This window comes from Mustela erminea, chromosome 6, assembly GCF_009829155.1.
Source record: "Mustela erminea isolate mMusErm1 chromosome 6, mMusErm1.Pri, whole genome shotgun sequence".
NCBI lineage: Eukaryota > Metazoa > Chordata > Mammalia > Carnivora > Mustelidae > Mustela > Mustela erminea.
In genome coordinates, this window is record NC_045619.1 from 75,136,855 (window position 1) to 75,163,957 (window position 27,103).

At 37.1% G+C, this 27,103-nt stretch overlaps 1 protein-coding gene across 1 annotated transcript in view; it reads right to left on the reverse strand.

Moving 5' to 3' along the window:
• Positions 1–27,103, reverse strand: part of CPNE8 (copine 8) — a 211,758-nt gene that overhangs the window by 139,229 nt on the left and 45,426 nt on the right. The window contains exons 4-5 of the mRNA XM_032347726.1: positions 20,963–21,066; positions 9,813–9,852 (exon numbers count right to left, since the gene is read on the reverse strand). Of these exons, the coding sequence (XP_032203617.1) occupies positions 9,813–9,852; positions 20,963–21,066 (144 nt within the window). The remainder of the gene's footprint in view (positions 1–9,812; positions 9,853–20,962; positions 21,067–27,103) is intronic.

Consider the following 27,103-nt stretch of genomic DNA (forward strand, 5'->3'; position numbering starts at 1 on the left):
GCTAGCTACTTATTTACATTCATAAAAGTTACATTAATGCTATGTACTTTAATAATTTACAAATATTAATAAGTTAGTTTGCTTTGCAATAAAGGAACTGGTTTTGTTTGTTGGCTTATTTGTTTGCTTGCTAGGTACCAGTATTAACTCTGATATAGCCTTTTTAAAAGACCTTTTACATACAAGTATACATGCATACATTTACTTAATTTGTTTAGCAAAGCGGTATAACATATTCCTTAAGAGTGAGAACTATGACTGTCTATACTGCTTATGTTTCTGTTCTGGCTGAACTGCTTCCTAATGTAAGTCTTACAAATGACCACTGACTAATATAAGTCTTACTAACGACTCTATGTCTCGGTATCTTGATCTATAAAATTGACATAATAAATAATGCCTACCTATTAAGTTGTTGAAAGGACCAAATGAGACAATCTATGCAAAGCATTTAATAAGATAGTATATGCAGATAATGTATGCGAAGCACTTAGAACAGATGCTGGGAACATGGTAAGCATTTAATAAAGATACGCTTTTCTTCTCCTCTCTACTTCCCTGGGGTTAAAAGGATATTACTATATACTCAAAATTTATCCCTTGCCACTAGATTTGCAGATACTATAATTACTTGCATAAATTATTTCATATCCCCTTTACACTCATGGCCAATTCAAATGCTCATTCTAAGCACCACTATAAATACAAAAGCATCTTATATACCAATTCATCTTAACATGTTAAGTAGTATGCACATAAACATACATATATAAAAGAACATTTTTAAAACAATGGTATAATGACCAGGAGGCATTAAAGGTAAGTGAAATTTTTCATTTCTATATTCTCATAAAGCAAATCAACCGTAGTTGATCATTAGCTTCATCATAAACAATTTCATAAGCATTCAAGAGTGTGGAGTATTTCCCCTCAGAAGTCTAAAAAGGTAATCTATAAATGTTTTATGAAGTGATCAAGAAGGATCTGAAAATATGATATCTCTAATTAATAGATAATTTAGATTAAAAGACATTAAACAGACTTACTGACAGCTAAGTTATGACAAAGAACAATAATTGAGTGCAGTCAACTGTTCAGTAGCTAATCATTCTATTTCTTGATAAGACAGACTCATTATTTACCTCCTTTTATTGCTTGTACCCATTTTGTGATCATTTAACTGATTTAGGCATATTCACACTAACTAAATGTGTAAGAGCAATTTTTTGCTTTTACAATATTATGACTATTGTAAAAAAAATTGATGAGGAAACATATATTACCTGTGAAATTTTATAGTCAACATTACCTAATTTATTGCTGGTACTCCCTGTTAATATTACTGACTTCCTTCATATTTAATTAATTCATACTAATCACATCCACTATAAAGACTGGGGTATGACTTCGTTATGTCATGCACTATATTCTAATATGGCAACCATTTATAATAATCCAACATGGTGCTTCTGCGCTCCAATAATGACTTCCACTTTCTTTATGGTTTTTAGCACATCTCTATGCTATTTTGGAAATAAGGCAAACTCAATATGAAACAACTGGACTCAATATTTTAGTGGAAACAATGTATCAAATTTTAACATAATAATACTACTTGTTTTAAGCAGGGATTTTTTTTTTTAATGGATGGATCCATCTACAAATCAAAAATACTAATCTGCCTCCAAGAGATTAATAAAATTTCTAAACTTGTACATCAGTGGTTAAGCCACAAATATAATTTCAAAATTATACTTGAAAGCTCAATGTATTATTTCTCCCCTCACCCACACAAAGGCTTTTTTTCAAAATAGTCTTGTTTGCTAAGAGTCCAAATGAAAGCAGCTGTAAGTCACTGAATGGAAATAAAAGTTTTCAATGATGAGTGGATGGTTATTGATCTAAATTAACCAATTTTTAAAAATCATCCACAACATATATTATTTAGTCATTGCAAACCATATTATACAGAGATTAAAAAGTAAAGCTATACTATTCAAAGAAAAAACAAACCTATGGAAAATATTTACCTTTTGGAAAATATTTACCTTTTGGGAGCACATCAGTTTACACAGAATATTAATTCTCATCAACAAAGAAGTGAGAAATGTAATATGTTTACAGAAAATAAGTTAAATATTCCCACTGCCAGTAATCATGGTGAGACAACTGACAGGCCAAATAATGAGAAAACTTACTACATACTGCTATTAAATAATATGAAGCATATTATAGCATTATTAGAGAATTAGATATTAGATAACAGTATTAAATGTAATGTAATACTATCAGTCAACATCATTATTAAATACTGCATCCTGCCCGAATAAGGGCCAGTTTAGCAATGCCAACAATCACAACTAATATAAGTTAATGAGTGCTAAAGATATTGTCATCAAACCTACCTCAAGCATTATCCTAATCTCTCTGTCTTTAAGTCTAAGATTCACAAGACCTACTGAAAATGTAAATAGAAACACAATCCATTTATAAAACATCAGTCATATATACTTCAGCTTGAATATGCTTATAAGGCTATTTCTCATCATCTACTGAGGACTGGAAAGTATGTTTACATAGAAAAAGAAAGTTATTATTGAGAAGGCTTCTCAGTAGGTGACAATTTAGTAGAAATCTAAATAATGTGAGAAAAAGAACCACACTGAGTTTGGCACGAAAGCATTCAAGGCTGGAGAAAAGGCAAAAACAAAATCTCGGACAAGAATATGCTTGGGGCGTTCAAGGAAAAGCAAGATGGCCAGGGGGGCTGGTGCAGAATGAGCAAGGAAGAGAATGCAAAAAGAGAGGAGGGAATCAGGGGCCCCTGAAGGACTGTGAATTCCATCATGAGTATAGAGCGTAGATAACCTTTTGGAGGGTTTGAATTGGAAAGTGACATGTCCTAACTAGCTTCTAAAAATGATAATTCTGGCTAATGTTCTTCCCCTAAGTTTCTAAATGCTTCAGTTCACCTAAGTTTCTAGTTTCTGTTCTGTTCTCTTCTCCATTTATATGTTTTTTCATATATAGACAGATAGGTAGGTAGATATAATATATAATTTAATTATGTATATTAATTTGTACATATTAATACATATTAATATAATATAATAGGTAAATTTACTGAGTTTTAACTCCATAGGCCAATGGTTCCCAAAGCTACCTATTTTCCAGACACAGCCTAGTCAGTATTTCCAGCTGGATGCTTACTGGGGTCTCAAAAAACATAATCCAGCTCCGACAGCTGCGTTCTTTATCTTCACCCCACAACCTCATCTCTTCCTTCCCAGTGTGCTCCTTGCAATAAATTAAATACCATTTATCCTGTGGCTCTCGCCAATAACCTAGGAGTCATTCTAACTTCTTCTCTTAAATTCTTGCTGGACATACAATCCATCAGCAATCATATCACCAAAATCTGACCACCTCTTAGCCCTTGAAGTGTTACACCCACCAAATACTGTTCATCTAGTCAAATTATATCAGTCTTACAAGTCCTTTTTGGTTTACAATCAGGGGGATTCCCCAAGTGAAATCTAAAACTGGCCCCCATACATGGAGATCAAGGAAAGACTGAAGAAAAAGGGAGGCCACTTCAGACTAGGAGGTGGCAAGTTTAATAACCAAGGGAATATGAGGCTTATCTTGGGTGGCTTCAAAGCGAATGTATCTTCACTATCTCCAAGGTGATCTCTAAGGTGAGGAGATCTCCACAATCTCCTGCCTGACAGAATCTTAAGACCTTTTTATAGACGCCTTAATACGGTTCAGTCATATATTCAGTCCAGATGGTCTCAACAATACATTACTCTCTCAAGGCTACATCCTTGCAACAGGACAGTGCACAGGTCAGGGGAGGGAGGAATCAGGTAGAGCCCATGGGTCAACCAGTGTTCATGTCCTCTCAACGACCTCCTCTAAAGTCTCCTTAATCCCAATCTTACCTCCTAACCCCATCCTCCACTTTAGCTGCCATCTTATTTAAATATATAAATCAGATTACATCATTCTCCATCAAAATCCATTAAAAAAAAATTTTTTTTTGCAAGCCTTGGCCTACAGATCTCTGCCTCATCTAAATTCTGTGTACTTTTTCTAACAATTTCATTCCACTCTCATTATTCACAGTACTCTACAGATGGTAGCTATCATTCAGTCACATCAACATTCCAAGTTCTTCCCTGACTTAAGGTTCTTGCACTACTGTTCCTTTTGCCTAGAATGCTCTTCCTCAAGATTTTCAATAGTTCCCTCCTTCTCTTTCTTAAGTATGCCCAGGATGAGAACTGGTCCAAATTCTCACTGCCTGGATGAGAGAAACCAAAGTTTCTAGCTAGCGTTCTTCATTGGCCACTCTCTCTCAGTATTAAGAGTTTACAGTGTATAAAGATATCTTAATCATTTTGCATTTGTTTCTATTAAATAAATCTGCCCACTCCACTTCCCCAGTTCCAAAGTGTAAGCTGTTTTAGGACAGGGACCTTGTTTGTCTTATACACTGCAACATTCCTCAGCACTTGAACAGCACATGAAACACATTCATAACTCGCCTGATTTTATGACAATACATTAGAATTCGGTTCAGTTATATATGGGTTAAATTAGCTTTTCTTCTAATGAAAAAAAAACCATGCCCCATTTATAAATCTCTTCCTATGAGAAAAAGCACTTCTTGGTTCAAACAATTATCTTTCAAATGAAATATTCAAATACAACTCATCTACATGTAGAAGCTTCTATAGATGATCCTTCGAAAATATATTGAAGAAGATACACTTCACTAAAGGCTGGTATTTTGTGGCCAAAATAATCCAGTGATCCATTAACATGTCTAAAACAAAAATTTTAGTGCGTACCTTCTGAAATCAACCAAATGAATAAATACATTTTGGATTGCCTGGTGGGTATGAAAATTTAGCACACGAAGTACAGTTTTGATATCATCTGGCCTAGAACACCAAGCAGAATCCTAGACTCACCAATTATGGCCCTGTTATTAATCTTTTCATTAATGATTTGGCTGGTGCAATTAAATTATGCAAATGAAAGTATGCTACGTAGTTCTGCTAATAGCATTAAGATGAGTGGGTTCAACAGCACTCAGAGAACAAAGCTGGAATTCAAAATGCCAGATTCTGTTCACAGGATCTAACACTTCAGGGGTGATAATATTTCAGTAATTTTCTTAGAGGATCATAAAGTGGATAAATCCTGCATTGGAAACTGTCCCTGGTTTCCATAAGTCAGCCTGGAGCACAATGTTTCTCCACTAGTAAAATCAGTTAAAAGGATACTGATCCTTTATCCACTCACTTTGTGTTCATTTGCAAAGTTAGAAATCTAAGGTAAAATTCTGTATTGTATCTCCATTTTCCCCACTAGTTTCAAAAATTTAAGAATTTGATCTAAGACCCTTATGTACTGAAATCAAATAAAGTCATCCTGGAGGGGGTTTCTGCCAAACTTATCAGATATAAGAATGGAAAAAAAAAAAAGATTTTCTTATTGTTGACTCAAGGAGTCTCTCTTGCTACCAAATGCCCTTTGTGAAAGGTGTGCCTGTTCTCCACATGCAAGCCCAGGCACTTTGCAGTCTCTCCTAAAAGGTTCCAGTTTTTATTTCACTTTGCAGAACTGGCAGGTAGACAACCACACTTTGAAACAAGTGTATCCTCAGGGAGTAGACCTAGTTTGTTTATTGGCTCCTCTGATCTAAATGCCTCCTGAACTCTTTTTGGGTTGAATGAGTTATATGCTCTTCCACCTAAAATCTGTCCTTGGATGCTTTTAAATTAGGAAGGGCTTTTGTTGTTAATTTTTAACAGAAATTCAAGACAGTAATCTCCAACAGTTCTTGTAACAATTCAAAAACACATTTCCTCCCTCTTCTAACATGCTTCATCTATTTACAAGCTCACACAATTATTAACAAATTTGTACTGCTTACTAAATATATTGAAGACATATAACATAAGGAGTAATGCAAAGAATACATTAAAATGTGAGGTAAGGGCGCCTGGGTGGCTCAGTGGGTTGAGCCGCTGCCTTCGGCTCAGGTCATGATCTCAGGGTCCTGGGATCGAGTCCCGCATCGGGCTCTCTGCTCAGCAGGGAACCTGCTTCCTTCTCTCTCTCTCTCTCTCTGCCTGCCTCTCAGTGTACTTGTGATTTCTCTCTGTCAAATAAATAAATAAAATCTTTAAAAAAAAAAATGTGAGGTAATACAAAACACGAGAACTATAGGAAGCCATGCAATAGATTAAGACAAAGGTGATGAGTCTGGAATAAGTAACAGTAAGAAAGGAAGAAGACAAAAGAGAAATCATACTTCATCAGAATGAACAGGATTTGGTCACGCACAGGATGTCGTATGTGAGACAAAAAGCGATGAACACACAATCAAGTTTCCTAAGTAGTACACTGTTGATAATTCTGGCAATAGATAATACAAGCAGAGGAGCAAACCTGGAAAAGGTCATACATTTTTGTTGTATCTAAGTTTTAGGCTTCTGCAGAATATCTACCAGGCAATATCTAACAAGCAGCTGGAAACTTGTATTTGCTGAGGTATGCAGAGGGACAGACACTTGGGAGTTACCGGGGTAAGGCATGGAAATGGTTGAGATCTCCCAAGGAGAGCTGACACAGTAAGAGATGAAAGCTAGGGGTGCCTGGGTGGCTCAGTGGGTTAAAGCCTCTGCCTCCGGTTCAGGTCATGATCCCAGGGTCCTAGGATCGAGCCCCACATTGGGCTCTCTGCTCAGCGGGGAGCCTGCTTCCCTCCCTCTCTCTCTCTCTGCCTGCCTCTCTGCCTACTTGTGATCTCTCTCTGTCAAATAAATAAATAAAATCTTTAAAAAAAACCCTAAAAACCAAACCAGGAGAAATACTAGTATTAGAGGACAGGAAGAGGAAGAGAAACTAAAAAAAGAACATGAGTAAACACTGAGGTAGGAAAAGAAGCAAGAGAGACGTTTACTTTACCTTTTTTTTTTTTTAAAGATTTATTTGAGAGAGAGAATTTGTACAGGAGGAGGAGTAGAGAGAAAGGGAAAAAGAGAGAAGCAGACTCCCCACTGAGCAGAGAGCCCAACACAGGGCTCCATCTCACAACCCTGAGATAATGACCTAAGCCAAATCAAGAGTTGGATGCTCAACCAACTGAGCCATCCAGGCATCTACGCAAAGGAGGCACTTCTGTGGAAGTCAGAGGAGATGAGGATTTCCAGAACAGGGCAGTCAATTTTGTCCCAAAATAATGGGGAATTCAAAGTAAAGTAGAAAGTGAAGCCACAAAACTTTCCTCTAACCTATGTCAGAATAGTTCAAGCAGAAATGAAAACCAGAACACAGTAAAGGAAGATGGTAAAAACCTAGGCTGTTTTGAAAATAACTACAGTGATAAGAAGGTGGTATAGGAGAGAGCACGAGGGTCAAGCACAGTCAAGATACCAAGAGGAAGATATGAAGTGTTTTGTGTGGAAAAATATAAAAAGCTATTCTGCAAAAGCAACATTTTAAGATAGAGATATATATGTAGTATATATCTCATATAGTAATAATTGCAGATTATTTAAGGAAAATACAATCATGTTTGAGGTACTCTCCTATCCTACATACTACTCTCTGCCCTGGACTCAAAGCAGTGACACTGATAAGGACGACATTTACCACCTTCCCACTTACCCTCAAAATATCCAACCCCATGGGAATGTCCTTAATTGCCCAGTTATCATGCCCTCTAAAAAAGTAGTCTGAACTGAGAAACATAAAAATTGTATTCAGGGAGAGTGGGTCCTTAAAAGTCTATGTCCGCTCAGGGTTTAGGGAGTTCATTTTTCTTATGTACACGAAGATGAATAATCAGAGAGATTTGGTCTTCAGAGAGAAATGGGAAGCTCAGAAAAGAACTATGATGGAAAAAATATGTGGCCTCAGAGGGAGAGAAATCGAGAAAACAGCTGTCTCAGTCCCCATCCACACACCTGTTTCCAGCTGCATCTCCTGTAAGGGCAAGTACATCACATTTATGAGTCGCTCTTAAATTTCTTTAATACTAACCACCTCTATGTGAGGTAAATGAATGCATTTTCTTTCCTTGCAATGAAACTTTGACTAGGAAATGGAATTCTTTTTCTGATTCTTCCAGTGAAATTTGGAAAACTTCCAATACAAATGCCAATTTGCTATGCAAATAAGTTTTAAATGTCCAGCCACAATGCTATAAATCTTTGAGGGGCAGGAAAGCGGCATGGCAACTGCAGTGAACTGTACTCATGGGAAGTAATGAGCTTACTACATACAGTATTTGTTTTCAATTTCTAGAAAAGTCAGTTGGAAAGAGTATTCTTTAGGGGCGCCTGAGTGGCTCAGCGAGTTAAGTATCTGCTTTTGGCTCAGGTCATCATCTCCAGGACCTGGGACAGAGGCCCCCATCAACCAGACTTCCTGCTCAGTGGGGAGAATGCGTCTCCCTCTCCTGCCGCCCCTCCCCCACAATGTGTGGGCTTGCGTGCGCGTGCTCTCTCGCGCGCGCTCTCAAATTAAATAAATAAATAAATAAAATCTTTTTAAAAAAGTAAAGACTGTTCTCTGAATGCTTCTTCAGTGATTCTGCTTTATGCTTCGTAACAAAATAAATATCATAGCTTCCTTACAACAAAGGACAAGAACAGTAAATTGTGATTTTTTACCACTATCTTTACCAGCTTTCCAGTTTCCCTAAATCATCCTCTTTGCCCGTGATAACCTCTCATGTGTCTTCTCTTCTGTGAATCATTACATTATCCCTCTCCAAATTATACTGGAAATTATATATATATATAATCTCCATATATTCTAATCCATAGGCTACAACAATGGAGACATAAAAATTAACTCCCTGACCCTCTGGGCACAACTATGACCCTAACCCTAACCCTAACCCTTTCACCTCTTAACCCTGACATGGCTGCCAGTTCCACATTCATGTACTCAGATTCCACTTGAAACCTGGTTAAACTCTCTTCAGAATGCTGTTTTCAGATCCTGTACAGCCCTTCCTCCTAGTTTGGCCTAACTCCATTCCCACAGTTCAATAAACAGGATGATCAGATCACCAATGCTTGACCAGAGAATCTCGCCCTCATCCCTCCCTCCAGACCTCTGCCTCCTTCTGATCCCTTTGCTGCTCCTGGACCTGGGAATGTTCCCAGGGAACAGTTGTAGCCCGAGTGTAGAGCTCTTGAGATAAGAGCAGCCGATAGATGGAGGGATAATCAGGACCCAAAAGGAAAAAAAGGAGACTGTAGGAGACCTTGAGGAGGACTCTATAATCTTGTTCGTGCTATACCCTCAGAAACTGACATGATGTCAACATGAGGAGGCACTTAGAAAATATCATTGAACGAATGGACCACAAGGACAGCAGAATTACCAAATCACTCTGCCTATACCCAAGAACTTGTCACTGTTCCAGAAGTGAAGCCTCTCCAAATGACACAGCCTCACTATTTCATCTTAACCTGATCCAACTCCAAGTTGGATCCAACTCCAGTTACAGGGAACTGGTGACATTTTTTTAAAAAATAGATAAGTAAATAATAAACAAGATTAATTCATTTTACCTATGAAAGGTATCTTTGCTTTAATATGTTCCTCCAAATGTTATTCTAGAATCCTTGAAAAATGTTACTTATTTTCTATGACAATTATTACATGAAGTTAGGACACATACCTTTAATATTAATGTAACAACATAAATATTAATCATAAATAATGATATTGTAATTTCTATTATGGAATCATCATAAAGACACAAAGTATAAACTTACATGTTTGGACAGGTTGGGGCTCTTGGAATCAACGTCATACCTAAAAGATTAAAACAGAAAACTCAAATTATTTCCACAAAAGAGAGCTACAGAAAAATATTGGTATTTTACCCCCAAAAAATAAATAAATAATATAAATCATATCAATCAAAGCAATCATGAAAAACTAGCAAATTTAGAAGTTTCTTTTAATCTGTCACAGATATGTCAGTGGTAGAATTTACAAGCTCTGGGTCTTTTAATTTCCACAACCTAAGTAGAAGTCCTGATTATTTTTAATCAACAATTCTGCTGCTTGATAAGAAAGTTTAAAACTTCTCTTTTGGGGCACCTGGGTGGCTCAGTGGATTAAGCCTCTCCCTTCAGCTCAGGTCATGATCTCAGGGTCCTGGGACAGAACCCCACAGCAGGCTCTCTGCTCAGCGGGGAGCCTGCTCCCCCGGCCCACCACCCCACCTCTCTGCCTACCTGTGATCTCTCTCTGTCAAATAAAAAATTAAAAAATAAGTTTAAGAAACCTCTCTTTTATACCATTGTTTAAAAAGTAAAAACAAAATAAAACAAAACAAAAAGACTTCTTTTGTGTGTGAATCAACAGAATTCTAACACTGCTCAAAATTCCCCAACTGCAATTCCTCTCCACCGGATACCATTAAAAAATAAGCAGGTACTGGTTAACAGGCTGACTTTTTTGGGTTTTTTTATTTAGTATTTTAAATACTACCATTAACTGAAATTCGGCTAAAGTAATAAGACATTACTTTTCCCCACTCAGTGGACTTAGGGAAACCACGTATTTTACAGAAATAGAAATACATTCATATGGGACTATTTTCTGTCCTGTTTTTGACCAGTTGGTACTGGAAATAAATGATTTCCTAGAAAGAGCCTAGGAAAACATCACTCACTATCACTTTAGCTCCTCATTTTAAAGAATTTGTAGAAAAAGTAAGATCGCTAACAGTCAAGACAACCTTAAGTCACTGAAGTCTTAAGTAGGAAAATATTTGTATTGGCTCCAGAGTTTCTCCCAAAACATATTCTTCTCACACTCCTTTGTACACAGCCTCCTACCAAAATTTTTTTTTTTCTTTTTAAGATTTTATTTATTTATTTGACAGAGAGAGATCACAAGTAGGCAGAGAGGCAGGCAGAGAGAGAGAGGAGGAAGCAAGTTCCCTGCTGAGCAGAGAGCCCGATGCGGGACTCGATCCCAGGACCTGAGATCATGACCTGAGCCGAAGGCAGCGGCTTAACCCACTGAGCCACCCAGGCGCCCTCCTACCAAAATTTAACTGCCCTTTTTTTAAAGGTTAATTAAAGTCTTCACTCTCACATAACAAGAATGTTTTTAGAGAGAAACAAGGCATCTCAATCAATACAAGGTTCAGAAAGAGTTCACAGAATGTGCCAATCCTGGGCAGAGGTTCACAGACTCCTTAGCAAAGTATGCTCGCCACAGACTGGCTTCTTAACTGTGTGACGCAAAAATACCTGCCTGGGAAGAATGACAGATTACTCTCCTTCCCATCAGGGCACTCTGATCACCCTGAACAGCTGTAACCTAGAAGTTTCAATCAGCTAATTGACCAACATCTACTGAAAACCTACAGATGTTAACACAAAAAATATTTTTTATTCAAGACAATTTTTTTAAGAGTAAGATTGAAATCACCAACTACAGCCATATCAAAGGTGAAAATAACCGTGCTGGCTTCTTCCCAAAAATCGGAAACTGTTTTCTCTAAAGGGTATACTGTGGACCTGGGAGAAATAACATGCTGTGTTCAGTTATGTTAAAAGAAGGGAAAAGAAAAGGAGTTTATGTTTTCATCACAAAGCACTTCAGCATCTGCAAATACAATCCCTATTCATTGCCTTTAACAAAGCTTTTTTAATGCTAATATCTCAAAAATATGCAATTTACACCATACTGCTGAGGGCTTTAGGTTAATACACTGGATTATAATGCATCTGAAATTATCATGAGTTTTTCCTTTCATGGAATTTTCCTTCTAACTTTTTTCTAAAAGTATCCAGACCACTCTGGGCCTCACCCAGAGGGGTCAGATGTAAACACTATCTCCTAAATAGTTAAAATGTGTGTGTGTGCATATGTGTAGAGTGCCATACTTTCACTAAAGAGAAGAGATTTATGGAAAGCAGGAAGCTAAGTAGTTTACCCCTAAGAAGGTGCCTCCCACCACCTAAATTTACTCATGCCAATTTTGTAAACTCGAAGCTGGTACCGAAATATTATTACCAGAGTACTGAAGCAGATCCTAAGGATCACGTTTGCAATTAGAGGTAACAGATGTTGACTGGAGTCTTTCCTGTACTTCTGAAATTCCAACGAAGGCCCCAACTGAAAACCAAAGATGCTAAGTATATCCCTTTATGCTTGGCTCAGAGGTGCTCAAGAGTCACTCTCATTAGAGTCAGACCCTTCTCCACAAAGTGACTCGTGAAAGTGACAGGCTAGGATCCTACTTCTCAAGCAGCAAGAGGAGGTTCCTTCCACTCCCGAAAGCCAAAAAGAGGAACTCTAATGTCTGAGGTGCCTGAAGAAGGAGTAGACAGCCCCATCCAGTTTCCCAGTCAGAGGCTGCTGAGCTACAGAACCTGCCCACAAGTCCAGCCTGTGGCTGCCAATAAAAGAAGATGTCAGGTGACAGCCCTAAGAAATGCCTTCTGAGACCTGAGGAACAAGCAGAATGTGCAGCTTGTGCTACCTTTAGGTCTGGATTCTTCCAAATTCTTCCAGATAAGAAACCCATACCTCCCCCTCCCAGCTCATCAACCCTTCCCCCTTCTGCCCCTGCTCTCCTGCAAGAAGCTAAAACAAGAGCTCTGAGAAAGAGGAAGTAAAGAGTTTCGAAGTAAGTTTGAGATTAAAGTTTTTTTAAAAAAGATTTTATTTATTCACTTGACAGAGATTACACGTAGGCAGGCAGAGAGAGAGAGAGGGAAGCAGGGTCCCTGCTGAGCGGAGAGTCCGATGCGGGTCTCCATTCCCGAACCCTGGGATCATGACCTGAACCGAAGGCAGAGGCTTAACCCTCTGAGCCACCCAGGGGCCCCGAGATTTAAAGTTTTAAGGTGAAAAGTACGTATGATCAACAAAATAAGGTGGTTCTAGTGAACAAAAGTGACTGCAAACTCTCAAAATCAGACCTCGACATTGTGACGGGAGTCCTTAACCAATGGGAAAAACTGGAATTAACAGTATTGGGAAGAAATTTTTAAAAGCTTACTTTCCTCAAATAACATTATACATTCCACAATTATCACCATTTGATTTATCAAGAAGAAAAATAACTTGCTAGGTAAGTCAAATCTAGACTCCTAACCACCTTGTTGCTGTTGCAGTCTAAGTGGAAAAACAAGAGTGAAAACGATTCTATCTCATTTCTCCTATTCTCCAGCTCATGTTACAGAATGATGGGACTACCCACACCGCTTGCTCAAAGACATTTTTGTGCAGCTGTTCTGCCAATCATAGTTTTCAACTGTGACCAAAAAAGGTGATTTATGAGGTACTGATACTATTATCAATGTGATAATCATAACAAAATAAACAGATGCCAACGTTTATGACCTTATCTGTGATCCATACGTAGCATGATGACAGAGACCATGTCTCTTAAATGAAGAGGTACACATCAAATCAAAAAGGCAGGAGAATTTTAAAATTCATAGTTGATAAACTAATCTTAAATATGTATCTCAGGCATACTACAGTAACAATAATTAGTATGGATTCATCTGGACTTAAAGGAATTTGGCCCAGTTGTGACAGAAGACATATTTATTCTGTCTTTCCCTCTCTTCCTCTGTCATTACAATTTTCTATCAGCATTAAAAATTAAAAAAGGAGCCTGAAAACCATTTTTCAAACCTTCCATAATAGGCAATTCTTTACATCACACACTTTCAGTTTCTTTTCAATTTTTTCTTAGAATTTTATTAAATCAATGGGCAGATTAAATAAAACAATTCTGAAAAACATTTACAATCTGTCTGTTGGACAATTTGGACTACTGTATTCTTCAGCATCATTGTCCCCTCAAGCAGACATATTGTCATAAATGCACTGAAGTATCGCTTTAGCTCTCTGGGAGATGCAGGTTGGGGTTACAAATGGTTTTATTGCCTATTTTATCCTGTTTTTACTTTCCAAATATCCTACAATCAATACTTCTTCCTAGGGATAACACAATGCTAAGACAAAATTTAAAAACCAATTATAATTGGGTATACTAGTGGATAAATAGATACATCTAACTAGTAAGCAAATACAGTGTTTTCCATACTTATTTGGGTAGATATGCTGGAAAAATCACACAGTGAAAGAAAGAAAGAAGAAAAGAAAAAGAAAAGAAAAGGAAAAAAGAAAATCTGGTGTCACAGGTTAAAGGTGTTATGTGAGATAGTCTAATACATGGTAAATCAAAAGGAATTAACTAAAGCGATATAAAAAATACTACATGAACTAAGAATATACTTGCTGCTTTTCTTGATAATCAGTTATCCCTTTCTCTGGCCCTAATTGTTTGGATTTCTCAGAGATGCTATACAATTGAAATAAAGCTCTTTGAATCAAATTGCTGAAATCAGCCAAATGCATTCAAAGGATAAAACGATACATAATTCAATTTTGCAATACACTTTCACATTTTGAACACTACATAATTTCTGTGAAAATCACTATAATTTTTAGAAGAAAAGAGAAAGCTGAAGAAGTTAAAACATATCAATCTACCTACACTAACTTCTGTTACTCTATTTCTTCTTGTCACACTGAGATGAAATAATGTAACATGCTCCCATTCCTATCAAACATAGCAATTTCCTAACAGTCTTACTTTTATTTATTTAGATAGATAAAATCATATTATTATATTCAAAGTGCAGCAGAATACTTTAAACATACACTTTCGTCAGTATTACATAACCAAGGCAAACATAAAAAATCCCAGTTTAGACATAATTTTTAGACTTCATAAAATTTTAGAAATCCAGTTTTGTAGCATTTAATTATAAAGTATTTTAGGCAAAATCTGATCCTTTGAACATATAACACTTTCTGGGCCTCGGTTTTCTCATTTACAAAAGTGGATTAATTCCACCTCAGAAATTTGTTGGGTGGGTTAAAGTTATATATGCATATGATTCTATTACAAACTGTGAATAAGAGTAGTAGTAGTACTAACGAAAATAACCTCTTTTGTCTGCACCTACAAACTTATATACTAACTTTCAAACTCCATGAGCTTCGGTAACTACTTCACTGAGTTTACAAGTAACTGGAAGATATTAGTAACAAACATATTAAACCATCTTATCATTTCTTCCCTCTGTATTTTTTCCAGTAAATGTATTAATTTTGTTTTCCTTTTTTTTTTTAATTCCCCGAAACACTTACAGCAAAGGTAAACAATATTACTGACTTATCATCCAATACTAGATAAGTATGCGACATACCAGCAAAGCCCTAACTTCCTCCTACCTTTAAGTCTTCCCTTGCTCAAGCTAAGCATACCTAGAAAGCTTACGAACATGACATAAGTATCAGATGCCTCCCTAACTTAATATATTCTCATTTGAACTCACCAGTTTGTCAGAGTGATTGCTGAAACACTACCCATTTGAACATTAACCAGCACTGAGTTCAGTGGAATTATATTCCTTGCACCAGACACTTTTTAAAACCAATTAGTTTCCATAGCCTCATCTTCAGTAGAGATGAGAACATGACCATTAGCCTCTGTGTACAGGTAAATCATTCTTTACCTTCTTTTCCTCTCCAGAATGTTAGCCCAGCTCTTAGTTTTTGCTCCTTGGTCTACTGACTAAGAAACATTTAATCGGTGTCATCCTTCTAAAGCACCTTTCTTTTCATCCCACTTGTGAAATTCTGGAATAGCAACAATTACAACATAGATGAGAAAAGGATGAGTAGGACATAGGCTTAAGGAACCAGGGCCAAGTAGGGACATGGTGATACAGTCACCTGGCAGCAGCTGCCTGTGACAGGGGCCTTTGGGCAGACAGCAACCAGCACAAAACAGAAAGGGCTCTGAATATCAGAGCTAAAACACAGGCAACAAGTTCAGAGAACAAAGCACATAGGATCTTGGCTTTACAGGAGAATTCTACCAAACTTTAAAGAAGAATGAACACCTATACTTCTTAAACTATTTCAAAAAATAGAAGGGGAAGGAAAACTTCCAAATTCATTCTGAGGCCACCATTACCCTGATATCAAAACCAGATAGACACCAAACCCGAAAAGAGAACTACAGGCTAAAATCCCTGATGAACATAGATGCAAAAATTCTCAACAAAATACTAGCAAACTTAATTCAACAATACATTAAAAAAATCATCACCACGATCAAGTGGAATTTACTCCTGGGTTTCAAGAGTGGTTCAACATTTGCAAATGTATCAATGTGATATATCACATCAATAAGAGAAAAGGATAAGAAGTACATGATCATTTCAATAGATGACAAAAAACATTGGACAAAGTACAATATCCATTCATGATTAAAAAAAGCCCTCAACAAAGTAGAGTTAGAGGGAATATACCTCAACATAATAGAGGCTATACATGAAAAAACAGCTATCATCCTTAATGGAGAAAAACTGAGAGCTTTTCCCCTAAGGTCAGGAACAAGACAGGGATGTCCACTCTCACCACTTTTATTCAACACAGTACTGGAAGGCCTAGCCACAACAGTCAGAGAAAAAGAAGATATAGAGGGCAGTCAAATTGGTAAGGAAGAAGTAAAACTTAACACTATTTGCAGATGACATGATATTCTATAGGCAGAAAACCCAAAAGGCTCCACCAAAGAACTGCTAGAATTGATTAACGAATTCAGTAAAGTCGCAGGATACAAAATCAATGTGCAGAAATTTTGCATTTTTATACAAGAATGAAGGAGCCAAAAAAGAAATTAAGAAAACAATCCCATTTATAACTGCACCCGAAATAATAAGATGCCTACAAATAAACCTAACCAAAGAGGCAGAAGACCTGTACTTTGAAAACTATAAAATACTGATGGAAGAAATTGAAGATGACACAAAGAAATGCAAAGATATTTCATGCTCATGGACTGGAAAAACAAGTATTACTAAAATGTCTCTACTACCCAAAGCAGTCTACGTATTTAATGTAATCCTTATCAGAATATAGCACTTTTCACAAACTAGAACAAATAATCCTAAAATATTTATGGAACCACAAAGACCCTACACAGACAAAGCAATCTTCAAAAGGAAAAGTAAAACTGGAGGCATTATAATGCTGTCCTTCAAGCTATATTATAAAGACGTACTAATCAAAACAGTATGGAACTGGCACAAAAACTGACACATAAATCGATGTTAACAGAACAGAAAACCCAGAAACAAACCCATAATTTTATGGTCAATTGATCTTTGACAAAACAGGAAAGAATATCCACTGGAAAAAAGAAGTTTCTTCAACAAATGGTGTTGGGAAAACTGGACAGCCACATCCAAAATAATGAAAATGGACTGCTTTCTTACACCATACACAAAAATAAATTCAAAATGAATTAAAGACCTAAGCTGAGACCTGAAACCATAAAGATCTAGAAGAGAACACAGGCAGTAATTTCTTTAACATCGGACTCTGACATAGCAACTTCTTTCTAGGTAAGTCTCCTGAGGCAAGGGAAACAAAAACAGAAATAAACTATTGGGACTACATCAAAATAAAAAGCTTCTGCACAGCAAAGGAAACAACAAAAGTAAAAGGTAACCTATTAAATAAGGGAAGTATTTTCAAATGAAATATCTGATAAAGGGTTAATATGCAAAATAAGTAAAGAACTTATAAAACTCAACACCCCCCTACAAATAATCCAATTAAAAGTGGGCAGAAGACAGAAGAAGAGGCATTTCTCCAAAAAGACAACCTGATGGCCAACAAACACATGAGAAGATGTTGTTCATAATCACTTATCATCAGGAAAATGCGTATCAAAACTACAATGAGAGGGCGCCTGGGTGGCTCAGTGGTTAAAGTCTCTGCCTTCAGCTCAGGTCATGATCCCAGCGTCCTGGGATCAAGCCCAGCATGGGGCTATCTACTCAGCGGGGAGCCTGCTTCCTCCTCTCTCTCTCTGCCTTCCTCTCTGTCTACTTGTGATCTCTGCCAAATAAATAAATAAAATCTTTAAAAAAAAAAATTCAATGAGGTACCACCTCACTCTTGTCATCATGGCTAAAATCAACAATACAAGTAACGGGTTGTGAAGAAAAGGAACCCTCATGCACTGTTGGTAGGAATGCTAACTGGTACAGTCACTGGAGAAAACAGTATGGAGGTTCCCAAAAAGTTAAAAATAGAACGACCTTATGATCCAGCAATCCCACTTCTGGGTATTTACCCAAGAACACAAGAACATGGATTCAAAGAGATACATGCACCCCTGTGTTTATAGCAGCATTACTTACAATAGCTAAATTCTGGAAGCAACCCAAGTGTCCATCAACTGATAGATGGATAAAGAAGTGGTATATATATATATAAAGAAGTGGTATATATATATGTGTAGTATATATATGTGTGTGTGTGTGTGCATAAAGATAGATATCTATCTATCTTTATGCACACACACACACACACACACACACATAACATTATATTATTCAGCCATGATAAAGAATGAAATCTTGCCATTTGCAACGACATGGCTGGTGCTAGAGAGCATAACGCCAAGTGAAATAAGCCAAGTCAGAGAAAGGCAAATACCATGTGATTTCACTTATATGCAGAATTTAAGAAACAATACAAATGAGCTAAGGGAAAAAAATAAGAGAGAGAGGGAGACAAATAAAAAAACAGACTCTTAATTATAGAGAACAAACTGATGGTTACCAGAGGAGAGGTCACCTCCCAGACCGGGAGGATGGGATGAACAGATAATGGGGAGTACAGGGCGATGTATGGACGTGCTGAATTACTATCTTGTATACCTGAGACTAATGTAACACTGGATGTTAAGTAACAGAAATTAAAACTTAAAAAGCTATGGGATATCTAAATTGGTCTCAAGGATTAGAATGAGGAATGAGTACTCTTGTCCACATCTGTTCATTCTAATATTTGACTCTGAATAATTTATACTCTGAAAATTTAAAAAAGACTGTAAAAAATTTACATACTGGGATACTTGCTATAGGATTACATGTAATAGTAAATATGAAATAACCCAAAATGTCCATCAGTAGATGTTTGGCTACATGAATAGTGTTTTCTCAAGCAATGAAAATTATGCAACATTAAAATAAATGAAAAACATGTATATAATACAGTGGCCCAAAAAGATACCTGAAAAATTCAAGTAATAGGAAAATATTTGTGGTTTTCAAAATATTGAGACTCCCATATGTTTATGTATCTTTAAAAAAAAAAAAAGATCTGCAGGTATGTACGTCAAGTCATTTACATTTTTAGTTATTGGTGGGTTGACGGGTTTTGGCGGGGGTGGGGAGGGCATTGAACTAACTGGAAACTTTCACTTTTAAATGCCTACATAACTTAAATTTTATTATAAATATTTACTACTTTCAAATGAGAGGAAACAATATAGATAAACAAACAATACAAATGGCTGGTTTTAGGATAAAGTTAAATCTAAAAGCAGAGGGAAAAAATTAAGCAGGTACCATTCTGTGTGAGAGAGAATTCTTAAGAACAGCAGCTATGAAGGCCTGAACAACGGGAGAACCACATTCGTCATGATTTATATGTGGCTTTTAAGTAACAATACTATGAGCAATCTCCATGATAAACATGGTCAAGAAATCATTATATTACACTTCAGGATTTTTCTCAGACATATCATTTTTAGTATTCAAAATGGGGTTTCAAGGACATAACAAAGCAAATAGGCATAATAAATTTTGCCTGATAAATATAATGAATATTTAGAACTCCTATAACTCTTGAAGGAAAGGGCCTGGTATAATATTCTCCTTTTTTAAACAGAAGGTTATTTTACTGCACACATTTTAGAGGAAAATGAGAAAGGCTGGTCATGGTAGGTAACTTTCTTTTTACATTAGAAAGTAACCTAGCACTTTTTCAAATATGATATTGATAGCTCTTATTTTAAAAAATTTATAAATTGTGACAGCCTGATACATTTTATTATTTCCAGCTATTTAAAGGCATTTCTATTTTTAAAGACTTATAATGTTCATAAACTATTTTAATTTATTAAGTACATACTATGTTATAGTTTTCCCTCCCACCAGACTTCCTTTGAACAATATCCAGATATTTCAATAATCACCTTTACATCTGTGAAACAAAAATTGAGTAACAAATACTATCTTACAAACAAACTGACTCTAGATTCTCTGCAGATAAGAAGCTGAATTTAATGATACTTTGATATGACTAATTCAACATCAAAGTAACAAGAATGTTAAAAGAATCAAAAATTCTGGCTCCAGTATCCTGGGTCTTGGTAATAGCAGGCCACGAAGAGATAAAAGGAAGCAAAGTTTAGGCAGTGATCCATATACTATACAAAGAGGCAGCTGAGAGAAACTTCACGATCTGGGGGACATGAGGAGTAAGTAAGATCACCTTGGAGTATATGTGGAACTTGTAAAGAAATCACCGAGGCCAAAGATGGTTTGAAAGGATGTCCATATATATCATGCAGCATTTCAGCATAGTTAAAATGCTCACTAATTTTTTCAATAAACATATAGCCAAAAACCTATAAAATGCAAAGTAACGCTAGGGATAGTGCTCTGGCCATACTCTAAGTAGAATTAATCTACTTTCCTGCCAATAACCTAGTATTTGTGCAACCATACCCAAATTTTGTATGTCACAAAATTTGCCTTTAAAAATCTATTTTTGGGTACACCTGGGTGGCTCAGTGGGCTAAAGCCTCTGCCTTAAGCTCGGGTCATGATCTCAGGGTCCTGGGATGGAGCCCCACGTCGGGCCCTCTGATCAGCAGGGAGTCTGCTTCCCTTCCTCTCTGCCTCCCTCTCTGCCCGCTTGTGATCTCTGTCTGTCAAATAAATAAAATCTTTAAAAAAAAAAAAGTCTATTTTTTAACAATGCGAGTTATACCAGAACTTACAAGTCAAAACGAAGGTTCTCCCTTTCTTCAAAAAAGTAGTCCAGGATAAATTTTCGTACAAAATCAGGATTTAAAGTATTATCAATCACTTCAGTCCTTCCAAACTGTAGAGAAAGAGAGAGAGAGAGAGGTTAAAATCAAGCCTTGCATGGTTACTGATTACAGCATAGCACCTAGTATTAATATAGTTCCTTGAAAACATAAACAATAAATATCCTAATGACTAGAAAAGTAAAGCCATGCAGGAAAGTTTTTTGAGACAAGAATTATTCATTCTTATTCACCCAGGGAAATTTGAAAATGAGCACTGAGTTCGTTCAAATTATTAGAACAGCAGCTTCTGAAAATTCATCTAACAAGCTGTAACACTTTCTCCCCTCTTATCCCCACTTCAAAGCCAAATCCATGCTAGTCAAAGGAAGTTATTTCTCCCTTCAATTTTAGTGCATCACAAATATTTTTCTTAACCTAGTGTAGAACTAGGCTAAGCAACATATAGTGTTAACAACTGGAGGGGTCCCAGTATTCATAATCAGGAAGTCCTCTGCATGAAACAGTTTATTAGCTGTGTTTTGGGGAGAAATTTCTTATATTCTATTACATACTTCAATAATTTGGGTTTTCTTTTGTTTTGCTTTGCTTTGCTTTAATTCTTATGGTCTAGACTAGCCTAAAATGAGATCTTTAATACTTACTGGTTTTAAGCTAGTAAGGTGCACTTTTGCTTTAAAATAGTAAATTTCTCCCCCTTAGGGGAAGCAGAAAACAAAAACAAAACTTTCTAGTCGTTCAATGTGAAAGAAGGTCACCAGGCTCTGCTTCCAAAGTCAGACCAGAAATATAAATTTTACAATTCTCTCTCTCTCTCTCTCTCTTTTTTTATTCAGCTTATATTCTTCTCCTTCTACTCCCATGGAATTCTAATAAGGGAATTTTAACCTTTAGTTCTGAACAGATTTATGCATGCCATCTTATCAGAGAACAAACTTTTATTAAAGTTCACAGAAATACTATTTTTTAATAGGAATAAGAGAACTGTGCTAATCCACTAAAAAGTGAAGGTCATGCTTACATAAATTTTGATAATAAAACTATGGTAGAAAATACTCATGACAAAGGAATTACCATGGCTATTGCTAATTATACACACACACACACACACACACACACACACACACACACACACACACAACAGTTTATAGAGGCTTACGTATCTGACGATGTTTATATCATGAACCAGTATCATATAGACAAACCACAACTGAGGTCATTCATTCAACATTTCCAAAATATTAAACACTTCCTTTGAATAATAGTAATAATTATAGCCATTTATTGAGTACTTACTTGGTTTCAAGTACTTCTCACACATTACTTTAAATCTTTAGCTTAACCATGAAAGGTAGGTGTTATTAGTCCCAATTTAAGGATGAGAAATCTTTAAAAATAAATTAATAAATAAAGATGAGAAAATTGAGGCAGAGAGGATTCACAACCTTTGGCTATAAAATCTTTCTAGGACTCTCCTTTATTTCAGAATAGAACATGTGAGGCCCTGAGAGGATCCAATAATGAGCCTATCCATGATTCCTAATTTTTAAAAAGTGAGAATGTACCAAAGAACCATGTGCTGGCCGTACCCATACACCCCAAAAGAGCAGTGCAGAGGTCAAGAAGTTTAAGTCTGGACCCGACACAGCCTGGGCCCCCCAGCCTTTCCACTGCCTGGAAGCTCCCCAGGCCACAGTTGGGAGCACTAAACCAGCAAACACACAACACTCTCAAACAGAAATTTCAGCCAGGATCCATATTCCCCAGCACCCAAATCCCTCTTGTAGATTTGAACCCAAACTCACACTGAGAGGAAAGAAGACAGAGTGAAATTTCCCAGTGTGGGCCTCACAGAGCTACAAGCCAACAATTTTCCAGGGCCCATGAGCCATGAACACACTCACAAGCCTGTTTGCTGGGGACAGCGGGCTTGTCAGCAATATGGGTAGCTGCATATACTCTGCTATCTTAAGTGCAGATTAATAGGCAGCCATTAAAATTTTAGCTCATCATTGTAAGGACCTATTTAGAAACTGTCCCTGCTCCCTTTCCCCCAGGGGATTTACAGGTAACAAAGCCCAGATACAAAGGTGGGTCAGGCCAGGTGGAGACGTCGATCAGTGGGGGGGGGGGGGGGGGGGATGCATACTGTCTCTCCGGTTACCAAGGAGTATGGGGCCCGCCCTTTGGGAGCCCTTTTGGGCACCAAACCCAATCAAGGTGTGATAGGCTGGTTCAAATGTCTACTAGGGTAAATTGTAACTCAACTGGTCGCCTAGCATCACTGTGGAGTTTCCCGTGTGTGTTACAATCTCATTGGGACCTGTGCATGGCCAGGCCGGACCGCATGGCCTTTGTCCTTAAAAGCTAGTCTGTAAAACAGAGAAGGGTCGTCCTCTCTTCTAAGAGGTGCTGCCCCAAAGTTTGGTTAGATTCTTGATGCTTGGTGCGAAATATAGCTTTGCTTGACCTTCGCTTTGTATCAGCCTCACTCCTTTAATCACGGACCCATTATTGGGGCATAACAATCATCTCTACATTACAAACACTTATTACAGTAGGCCTTCCCACACACAGCCCTGAAACTGCTTTCCATGATCTCGCCAGGAACCTCCACATCGCACAATCCGGCAGTCACTCCTCAGCAGCATGGGACGTGGCTGTCTCCGCTTTCCTTCCTGAAGCAGTCTTTTCTTGCTTTTGACACCACACTCCTGTTTCTCTTCCCCTCCTAGACTCTCGGGCATGCAATCTCTCATTGTCAGAACCCAGTTCCAGACCCCCTTCATCTGCCTATCTTCACTCTTCTGTTATTTTATCTGTTCCTTTGGCTTTAAATACCACCTACACGATGGTAATGTCCAAAAGCAAGCATCAGCCCACACTCACCTCTGAGTTCGCTCATGCACACAACTGCCTTCTCGCCTGCACATGTGGTTGTCTAACGCGTCCCGCAGAATTACTATCGAACTTTGAATACTGATTTTATACCACAACCAGTACCCCAACCCTGTCCTTCCCAAATCTACCCCTTGGCAGTAAATGACACTATCATCTTCTCGGTTCTTTTTGCCATAAACGGGAGTCAAACTTCTGAACTCCTTCCTTTTAACCCACCAACTCCTCTTCATCACCACCTCGTAAACTGGCAATTCCAACCTCAAACACATATCCCAACCATCTCCTTCTCTCGGGATCTCGTGTCCACAGCTTACGTCAAGCTTTTCAGCTTTCTCATGGACCACCTCAGGCCCCCCATCTCACACCTTTGTGTACTCTTGCTCTCCCTCCAATTCTTCCCCCATATAACTTTCAAAATAAATCTTTTGAAGAAGTTTAAACACAGCCATGCAATTTCAGCTCCCCAACAGTCTCTAATGGCTTCACGTAATACTTCAAACAAAACCTCTTTTCTTTTGTAGGCAGGACTGACTCATTTCTACCTCTTGGTTTCATCATGGGCTAGTATCTCCTCTTTCTCTTCTCCCTGGCCAGCTGGTCTTCTTTTAGAGCCCTTTACTCACCAAATCCTTTTTATCCCATGGCCTTTGCACCTATGTGAGTAACTCCACTCTTCGATGGCTGACTTTTTCTCATCTTTTAAGCCTCTATTTAAATGTCAGTCTTCCGGCTCTAAATACGCATGCTAATGCTGGCTCCCTACCCCTAAAATTATTCTCCTTCATAGCACCTGTTTCTTTCCTTTATAAAACTTATATTTTGTAATTATACTTTTATTTATTTGTTTTATATTCCCCTTACTAGACAGTATGTTCCATGAAGGCACAAGACATACAAAACTTTGATTTACACTGGTACAAAAATGAACAAATGATTAGCTAAAGGAGATCTATATTGTTCAAAGAGAAAAGAATCAAAGATCCTGTATAGTGTAACACCAATTTTGATGAAAATATATGTTTATATAGAGAGATAAAAATAGAGGAAGGTATACCAGAATATAGAAATTATCTTCCAATTTTTTTTTCATGATGTATTTCTGGGCTTTCTTAATTTCTTGCAATGAGTATTTTGTACTTTCAAAATCAGAAACAGGAGCGCCCGGGTAGCTCAGCTGGTTGAGCGTCTCACTCTTGGTTTTGGTTGGGGTCATGATCGCAGGATCATGGGATGAGGCTCTCTGTGCCCACTGCAGAGTCTGCTCGAGATTCTCTCTCCCTCTCAGTCTCCCTCCTGCCTGTGCACTCTGTCTCTCTCTTTCTCTCTTAAATAAATAAAATCTTTAAAAAAATTAAAAATATAAAACTTTTAATTGGTGTTTTTTTTTTAATTCTTTTTACTATGAAAAGTGAAAACTGGCAATAGTAAGAAAGCACAGATACATTATGACTAGTAGTTTAGCTCATGGGAAATGCATTAGTTCTTTCCCAGAGGCTGGATTATATTAGCTATCAACCAAGTGATTAATCTTTTTGACTTGAAATGAAATTTGTCTCAGCTAATGCCTCATACTACCAAATCAGAAATTTCTAATTCCTTAGAAAATGTACAGTTGCATATTAATTCTACGTAGATCAGAGGGAACTAAAATTTGAAGGAAAGACTATTATTAATAACCTTTATCGATGGTATACAACCAGAAACAACTACATTTGATAAAACTGCAACTTGTATCCTACAAAGTCTTCTTCTGAGTATCAACTATCCTGGATTGTCAGAAGTACCTACAGAGCTGACTACCATAATCTCTGGCACAATGAACATATTTAAATATGCGGACAGTCAAGTCCTTTTACATAATTACACAGTATTATGTTTCATCATCCCACAATGAGAAAAATGTGAGAAAAATGCTTTTACTCAACAAGTGTGAAAATTTTCAGTCATTTGAAAGAAGTATGTAAACTGTTAATTTTATTGGAACATAAAACACTACTTTTTATAAAACTTTAAGCAAAAAAAAAAAAAAAGAAAAAGAAAGAATTCGCAATCAAGTCTTTGAAAGTCTTCCTTTGTTTTATGCTTGAGCTAATCGGATAAATAACTACTTTTCCAATTTAGGAACAAATCCTGCAGAAAATGATAGAATGGAAATATTCCTGATTTCTAAATCAACTTAATTGTTAGACTGCTTCAGAGGAGCATTCCTAGAAGAACATGCATCTATTTATGGCATCAAGCAGATGAACTCTGTTTTGATAAAAATGTTCAGAAAGGTCTAATATATTGTGAAGGCCCAGAACAGCCACCCAGGTCATATTCATGTGTTAGCGGAAGTGGAAATGATGAAGAAAAATGTCATCTGCACGAGTGCACATTTGTAATTTGGTTATCATAAAAGAATTAAATCTTACTGGTGATGAGCATGGTCTCAGAAAGTAGACAGGAAGGACAGATAAACTGAGTATTACAAAAAGAATATTAAGATAAATTCAAAAAAATGCTCAGTTTAGGACTATACATATCCAATTTGCATAAAGGGTGCAAACTGCAAGCACACAGCCACCCACATCAACACTACACCATTTGAACATATTTCCTCTTAAAAGTGAAACACTTGGATTACCAGAAAATCCATGGACCCCCTTGTCTGAGGGAGATACAGTTTGTCATGTAACTCATTATCTAAAGCTTTTCTTTCTTTCTTTTTTTTAATGTAGCAAAGATCTGAAATTCCCTTAATTATATAAAGACACTGGAAAATCTGAAGGCTTTATCTAGGTCCTCCACTGTTACAGATGACTGAGATGTCGCTCTAGATGTAGATGGGAATATAAATTCACACACAGAAAGAAAAAGCATTTTATTTCACATAAGTGGTTTTTATTCACTTTTTAGGATCTTCTATTTTTAGGAATGAACATAAATTATTAACCAACAAAAAAAGGAAACCCTGACCACAACCCTATAATGGTCACACATAAAATGTAGAAGGACTGGGATGCCTCAGTCCGTTAAGCATCTGCCTTCGGCTCTTGGTCATGATCCTAGAGTCCTGGGATCGAGTCCCACATCCAGCTCCTTGCTCAGTGGGAAGCCTGCTTCTCCCTCTGACTGCCACTCCCCCTGCTTGTGCTCGCTCTCTTGCGCACTCTCTCTCTGACAAATTTTTTAAAATCTTTAAAAATT